This window comes from Cryptomeria japonica, chromosome 1 (genome assembly GCF_030272615.1).
Source record: "Cryptomeria japonica chromosome 1, Sugi_1.0, whole genome shotgun sequence".
NCBI lineage: Eukaryota > Viridiplantae > Streptophyta > Pinopsida > Cupressales > Cupressaceae > Cryptomeria > Cryptomeria japonica.
The window spans coordinates 245,848,227-245,855,874 of NC_081405.1; the positions used below are offsets into that span (position 1 = coordinate 245,848,227).

Consider the following 7,648-nt stretch of genomic DNA (forward strand, 5'->3'; position numbering starts at 1 on the left):
CAAAATTCCAAAGAGGGTAAATTATTTCTATTTCGAAAAAAATTTAATCTTTCTTTTCAAAAAGCATAAGCTGAATAAATTCATCATTTAAAATTAACCATTTAATCGAACTTGCTACAAATACAAATTGAGCAATTCTAATTAATGATTAATCACAAAAAGGGGGCCTATTTCATTTAGTCCCTTAATTACTAATGTGTAAACACACATTTAATCAAATTAAATACTTAGGATAAAATACTCAATTTTACCACACACAAAGCATGCAACCCAAGAAAGTCGAGCAAACATATGACCCCCATACCCAACCAAAGGGGAAAATTGACGAGTGACTGATGACGTTCACTTGAGCACGACAAGGGTAAAACGAGGGTCTTACGACCACCTAATCCAATCTCTAAGGACCAAAGAGGCACACTCAAACCTGTGAATCCAGGTGGAGACGAACCTCATACCTATGCGGTATTGTACCTGCAATCTTCTACAACCATGAGTCACACATGCATATATATATATATATATAATGAAAGTGTTATCCCGAGATTAATAACACGAATCAGGAGAACAAATAAACTTATATAAGAATTGATGTGAAAACCACATTAATAGGTATGCACAATAATCATAACATCTGACTATAACATTACAACATGGTAAACTAACCAAGGTCAAACCAAGATTAGAATCTGATTAGGGAAGGGGTACTACAGTTAGTAACCAAAACTTTGTTCTATTCATGTATGAAGGCAATGAAACTTGATCCTTATACTAAATTATGCTTGTATTTAGGTCCTGTATTTGCAATGTATAATGTCAAATGAAAAAAATGTTGGGATTGAGATACCATTTAGCTTTCAATCTTATATATATTCCATGTATTTCTAACACTCTTTGAAAGTTCCCTTCGATTCTAGGGTGTAAATAGAAAATAATTTATGATAAATATTCATAAGGAATATCATTAATCACTATATGTAGCTATGAAGAAGGCAAAGTTGGAAATGATGGTCATGATGCTATTTTTTATATTCATTCTCAATTTGGGTATGAGAAATTGAGTATTGTAGCATCTTGCATGTTTTTTGTGGGTCTCATATGAGCTAGGTGGTGAATTTGGATGCCTATCTTAGGTTATGATCCATTATGAAGGAGTTACAAGTCAAAGATTCTATCTATTTTTGTTATGAAGATTATTTTTACCATTTGTCTCATTAGGACTTACATTTACTATTATCAAAGGAGCCTATTTTTTTTAAGCTTGGGATTTTGTGTATTTTATAATGGTTTGATGGTACTTTATTTTGGGAAACCATTTGTAATGTTCATCTCCCATTTCTATACGTTGCACAAACTTATTTAATAGATATATAGTGTAGACTTAGGAAAATGGGGTTAATTAGTTCAAAAACCAAAACACATGCAATTGAATCTAAGATACCACAAAACTTTGAATTACATGCTAACTTTCCTAATCTTATCAATGAAATAACTGAAACAAAACATGAAAATAAATGCAAACCATTCTCTTGTGCTTCTTTAGTTAAACTTCATTGTTTTTCCTTTCATCTCTAATAATATGTCACTCTCATAATGCTAGGTGCACGAAATAGATGAAAGCAAAGGGATGATATTAAAGATTTACTAGGAATGCATGGTTAAAATGATTACTAATTACTAAATGCTAGTGATAAAAAATGATATTACCTAAGCTAGCTGATTTATTGGACAAATGGATATGAGTTCTTGAAAATTAGACAAAATAACAATGCATAAAAATTAGATATCTGGACAAATTGACAAAATAAGATTACTAAAAAATTTGATGTGAAAATGTGACAAAATAAGAATCCATGAAAGTTAGATGAATTGATTGAAGGAGAGGCATCAATTTATAGAAAACCGAAGACTTGACGGATAGGCAGGACCAAAAATATTGTTGATCGGGTGGACAGACTAGATGGTACTTTATTTTGGGAAACCATTTGTAGTGTTCATCAACCAATTCTTTAAGTTGTACAAATTTATTTTTTAGATATATAGTGTAGATCTAGGAAAACGGGGTTAATCAGTTTGAAAACCAAAACACATGCAATTGAATCTAAGCTACCACAAAACTTTGAATTACATGCTAACTTTCCTAGTCTGAGCATTGAAATAATTGAAACAAAACATGAAATCAAATGCAAACCATTTGCTTTTGCTTCTTCAATTACACTTCGCGGCTTTTCCTTTTATCTCTAACGATGATATGTCACTCTCATTATGGTAGGTGCATGAAACAAATGAAAGCAAAGAGATGATATTTGGAGATTTAGTAGGAATATGTGGTTAAAATTATTACTAATTGCTAAATGCTAGTGATTAAAAATGACATTACCTAAGGTAGATGATTAATTGGACAAATGGATATTAGTGCTAGAAAATTAGACATAATAACAATGCATAAAAAATAGATATCTGGATAAACTAACAAAATAAGATGACTTAAAAATTACATGTGGAAATGTGATGGATAAGAATGCATGAAGGCTAGATGAATTAATTGAAGGAGAGGCCTCAATTTATAGAAAACCGAAGACCCGAGGAATAGGCAAGATCAAAAATATTTTTGATCGGATGGATGGACCAAATTGAATGTACAATAGAGCTGTCATTCGAGGAAGGATGAAGGAGATGGAGGAAAAAGTGAAGAAAAACAAAAAAATAGATTTTTCGAGGATGCATACCTCATTTTTTAAAATAAAAATTAAAAAATAATGAGATATTCCAAAAAATTAGGATTTTCAAAATTTAAAGATAAATCACAAGATATAATTACCATTTTCAAAAATTAGGAGGATATTTTTAACTGAAATTTTGAAAAAAGAAGATATTATCTTCATATGAGAAGATAACTAGAAAATTAAATACATAAAGAAAGTTATTTAATTTCAAAGACATAATTAGGTAATTGAATAATTTAAATAAATTATTCAACTATAGGTTATGAAATGAACCTTTAATTAATTAATTAAAACTACTTAATCAAAGCAGATAAATCAGGAATTAATTAAATAATGCAATATTATATAATTAATTTTAAGAGGGAGGGGTTTGATGAAAGATTAAAGAGATTAGAAGCAGAAACGTTAGTAAAAAGGGGCTTAATTAATTAAAGAATTAATTAAATCTAAAAGAACTAGTTAGTCAAACTGACGTCCGAACAACTTAATTAGGTCAAATTAAGTCAATTTGGGTCAAAGTAGCTGAAATTGGAAATAATTGAGAAGGTTTGGATAGAAAATGGGAAGATTCAAGCGAAAATTAGAAAATTAGGGCAAATCGGGTAAAACCGAGCAACTCCTAATAAACCAGGTCAAAACATGTCAATGGGCAAAGAAAGGACAAATATGATTCCATGGGGCTGAGGGAGAGGTAAAAATGCAACCTCAACATAGGAGCGGGAAGGAAAGGGGAGCCAACAAAATTGAAAATGGAAAGCGGGAAGTGAGAGGACCCTAAAAGAAGGCGAAAAACCCTCAAAATCGAGACAGGTACCTTGGTTAAAACCGAACACCACTGAAATGAGAGGGGAACATTTGACACAAGGGGGATGAAGGAGAGGTCAAGATGCAACCTCTGCACTTGAAAAGGAAATACATTGAAAATATTTGGACAGGAAATGAAAAACTTGAAATGAGAGGATCGAATCAGGATCAAAATACCCTAATCGAGATGCATTTAAGCAAAACATCACTGCAAAGGCGACAAGGGAAATATTTGATGCAAGAGAGATGAAGTTAAGGGTAAAATGTAACCTCAAACTTGAAATGGGAAGAAAATGGAAAGATTTGGGTAGAAAACAGAAAAAGGGGAAACAGGGTAGGATCATGTGATTAATGAAGATCATACTTGTGATTAGGTTAAAAATGGAGAACACAGGTGATACGGATTTTTAGTGTCTACATATAGGTGTTGTTAAAATATCATCAAAATGAAAAGAGCGTTACTATGCTAGATGTATCTCTTTACATTGAATAAAATTATACATTATTACACTATTTCTTGTGTGGAAGTTTTTCTTCAAAAGATTTCTCCATGCAAAACTTGTATTCATATGGTTTGTTGATTTTATTCTTATTCCTAATTCTAAACAATTTAATATAATCATTACATGGTAATCCCTAATTAAAAAAATTTCTTGTAAAATTGTTTACTGTTAAAAATATTCTAAACTCGAATAGGAAAACTGATTAAAATAAATGACAATCTATATTTTATAGAAATCCAAAAACTATATTTTAAAACAACTTTAAACAACTTGATTTTGAGAAGGATAAGATCCTATCAATAAAATGGAAGTGCATAGAAGAGGTCTTAACATAAGAAGTTTTAATCAAGAAAAAACAAAACAATAAGTGAAAATCCTACTATCACCCATGCCATACGCCATGGGGTTCGAGCTTGGGATTCATAGCTCGTCGGCCTAGAAATTCGCAGTGTTTCGTGAAATCCTTGGATATATTTATACAACTATGTTTGGCTCAAAACTCAATCTATTGTGGTTTTGTTTAGGGAGGGAAGTTTAGATATGCCTGCAGAAATCCATAAACAATGATGGAGATGGAGGAATTGGATCCTTTGCAAATTGCAATTGCAAAGGTTAAGCAAATCGTCGAAGGGAAGATCCCATATGGCCCTACTGAATATTTGGAGGTTGATTATCAAATCTATATAAAGTGCAAAAAAGTAGGTTATCGTATGCTGCATTCTGAATATGAGAAAGCCTTAAAAGATTATATCAATTCATCAGTAGTTCCCGCATTGAGGGAGAAAGAAGATGAGTTTCTTTTGACAGAAGTTGTAAAGGAATGGGAATTTTACAAACAAATGGTTACAATTCTATCCAAATTTGTGTCTTTTCGTTTGACCAGTTCAAATTACTCGATAATATTAGAACCCGAGGAAACTGCTCGGAGATGCTTCCCTGAAATAGTCTACAATGAGGTTTTGTGCAATAATGTGCTGGCTACTATGATGGTTCAAATTAATAAAATGCGGGAAGGTGAGAGCATTCTTGATGGGACTTTATTGAAGAATGTTGTGTGTATGGTGTGGGATTTTGGGATGGACTACTATAAAGATTTTGAAGTCGCCGTTTTCGGAAAAACCGGCATTTACTATTCCAGAAAGACTGCTTCATGGATATGTGAGTATTCTTGTCCAGATTATTTGCTGAAGGTTGTTGAGTATTTAAGGTTGGAGAAAGAAACCATTGCAATGCATTGTGTGCATCGAAGTAGCCAAACTAGGTATCTAGAAATGGTAGAAAATGAACTTCTTTGCAAGCATGAATGCCAACTTCTGAAGGAAGATTCAGATTGTCATCCATTGTTGAAAAATGACAAGATGGATGATCTTTCAGAGATGCTTAACTTGTTTTCTGGAATAGATAAAGGCATTCAGCTCATGGCCAAAATATTTAGACAGCATGTTACCAGGCATTGTACGTTTTTTGTTAATCATGGAGGACAACTGGCGGCAGAGGCATTAAAGGCAAATAATGGAAAAGAAGTGATTGCAAGTGTAGAAGATCAGTTTGTGAGGAGTGTTATTCAATTGAATGAGAAATACTTGCAATGTGTGGAGGAGAAATTTATGAACCACTGCCTTTTCAAAAATGCACTCATGGCAGCCTTTCAGAATTTTTGCAATCAAAAAGTTGCAGGGAGCAGTATTTGGGAATTGTTGGTCACATTTTGTGACAATATTTTGACGAATAGAAACATGACATATTCAGATGTTGAAGATGCCCTTGAGAAGGTTGCAAAGATCTTTCCCTGCGTCCATGACAAAGACATGGTTGCAGATTTTTATAGGAAGAAGCTCGCAGATAGGCTTCTGTCCCATAGAAGTTCAAATGCTGATTATGAAAAAAGCATGTTAGCTAAGTTGAAGTTTGAGTGTGGAAGACAATTTACATCTAAAATGGAGGGCATGCTTACTGATTGGACATTGGCAATGAAAACCCAATCAGATTTTGTGGAATACCTGAGTCATAATCCTCTTCATCCATGTTCTGGAATAGAATTCTCTGTCACAGTTTTGACATCTGGCTTCTGGCCAAGCTATAAGTCACCTGAATCACTTGTTCTTCCTGTTGAAATGGTGAGACATTTAGAGTCATTCAAAGAATTCTATAAAAGAGAAAAAATGAACAGAAGGCTAACATGGAAACACTCTCTGGGAACATGCATTATTATTGGAAGATTTGACCAGGGTGAAATTCAAATAGTCGGAACACCTTGTCATGCGAGTGCACTTCTGTTGTTCAATGAAACAGAGACGCTAAGTTTTTCACAAGTCAAATCCCAGTTGAATTTGAATGTTGAAGATACAATTGCATTGCTGAATTCCCTTGCATGTTCAAAATACAGAATCCTAAGTAAATTACCAGATACTCAATCTGTGAAAGAAAGAGACTGTTTTGAAATCAATGCAAAATTTTCCTGTAGCAAGAGGAAGATCCGACTTCCGCCGCCCACAGACAATGTAAAAGAAAATGTTGGGAAGTGTGTGTTTCAAGATAGCCATCATATGATTGATGCTTCGATCGTAAGAATTATGAAGAGCAGAGAAAGATTAGCTCATAAGGAATTAGTGATGCAATGCACTGAGCAGGTTAAAGACATGTTCAAGCCAGATATGAAACAAATTAAAAGGAGAATTGAAAATCTCATAGATAGGGAATATTTAGAGAGAGATAAGGAAAATCCTGGAATGTACAATTACTTACCTTGACATTGGTTTAGAATAGAGGGCAATTATAGCATATTATAGCATATTTACTTTTAAAAAATCTATGTAGCATATTAGGCATTTCTTGATACTTCACAAATTATTTTAACACTGATATTTAACAAATTATTTTAGCATTGAATTTTATAAAAATCTTCAAATAGAGTATTCTTGTTGTTTTTTAACGGAATTTGTGAATCTTATGCTGTTCATTAATCTTCTACTTTTCTTAACTCTAGACTATCAAATCATCACCTAGGATGTCTCATATGAATATAATATTATATAGCAGGTTTTATTTTTCATTAATAGTAATAGAAGAAAATTGACACATATGCTGATATTAAGCATTAAGCAGCAAATAAATAAATGGGATGATAATCATAATCTATTTATACTAATTTTTTATTTGAAATTACCATTGAATTTCTAGTGTAGAACATTATTTAGTGAAACTGTAAGAAACGTTGTTACAATAGATTAATAAAATTATGTAATATTATAACATATTTAATTTTTAAAAATCTATGTGGAATATGTTAAAAGATATTTTTTGCTTTAATTTTAAAAATTTTAAAATAAAACTTTTCTGGGAAAGAAAATTATTGAAATGATCTACACACTAATAGGCATGCTCATATTGTGATACATTGTTATGCTCATACTGTCATGGCAGCTTTGAACTACATCCATGATAGTTGAAGGAAAAAAAATAGATGAATTGCAAACCAAGGTAAGGAAAAAAGAAAAAGAAGAAAGATGTGTAATTTTATTTTTTAAAAAAGGTAAGTAAAAAAGAAAAAGAAGAAAGATGTGTAATTTTTTTTTTAAAAAGAAGAAAGATGTGTAATTTTTTTTTAGAAAAAAAGAA

General features: G+C 32.0%; 1 protein-coding gene across 1 annotated transcript; it reads left to right on the forward strand.

Annotated features, from left to right (window-relative positions):
* The first annotated feature begins 4,593 nt into the window (after positions 1 to 4,593).
* Positions 4,594 to 6,780, forward strand: LOC131032331 (cullin-1-like). Its single transcript, XM_057963276.2, has one exon. The coding sequence runs from the start codon at positions 4,594 to 4,596 to the stop codon at positions 6,778 to 6,780; it is 2,187 nt and encodes a 728-aa protein (XP_057819259.2).
* Positions 6,781 to 7,648: the final 868 nt, after the last annotated feature.

What these genes read in the sequence shown, in the direction of transcription:
- LOC131032331 (XM_057963276.2), top strand. Translation starts at nt 4,594, where the DNA reads ATGATGGAGATGGAGGAATTGGATCCTTTGCAAATTGCAATTGCAAAG.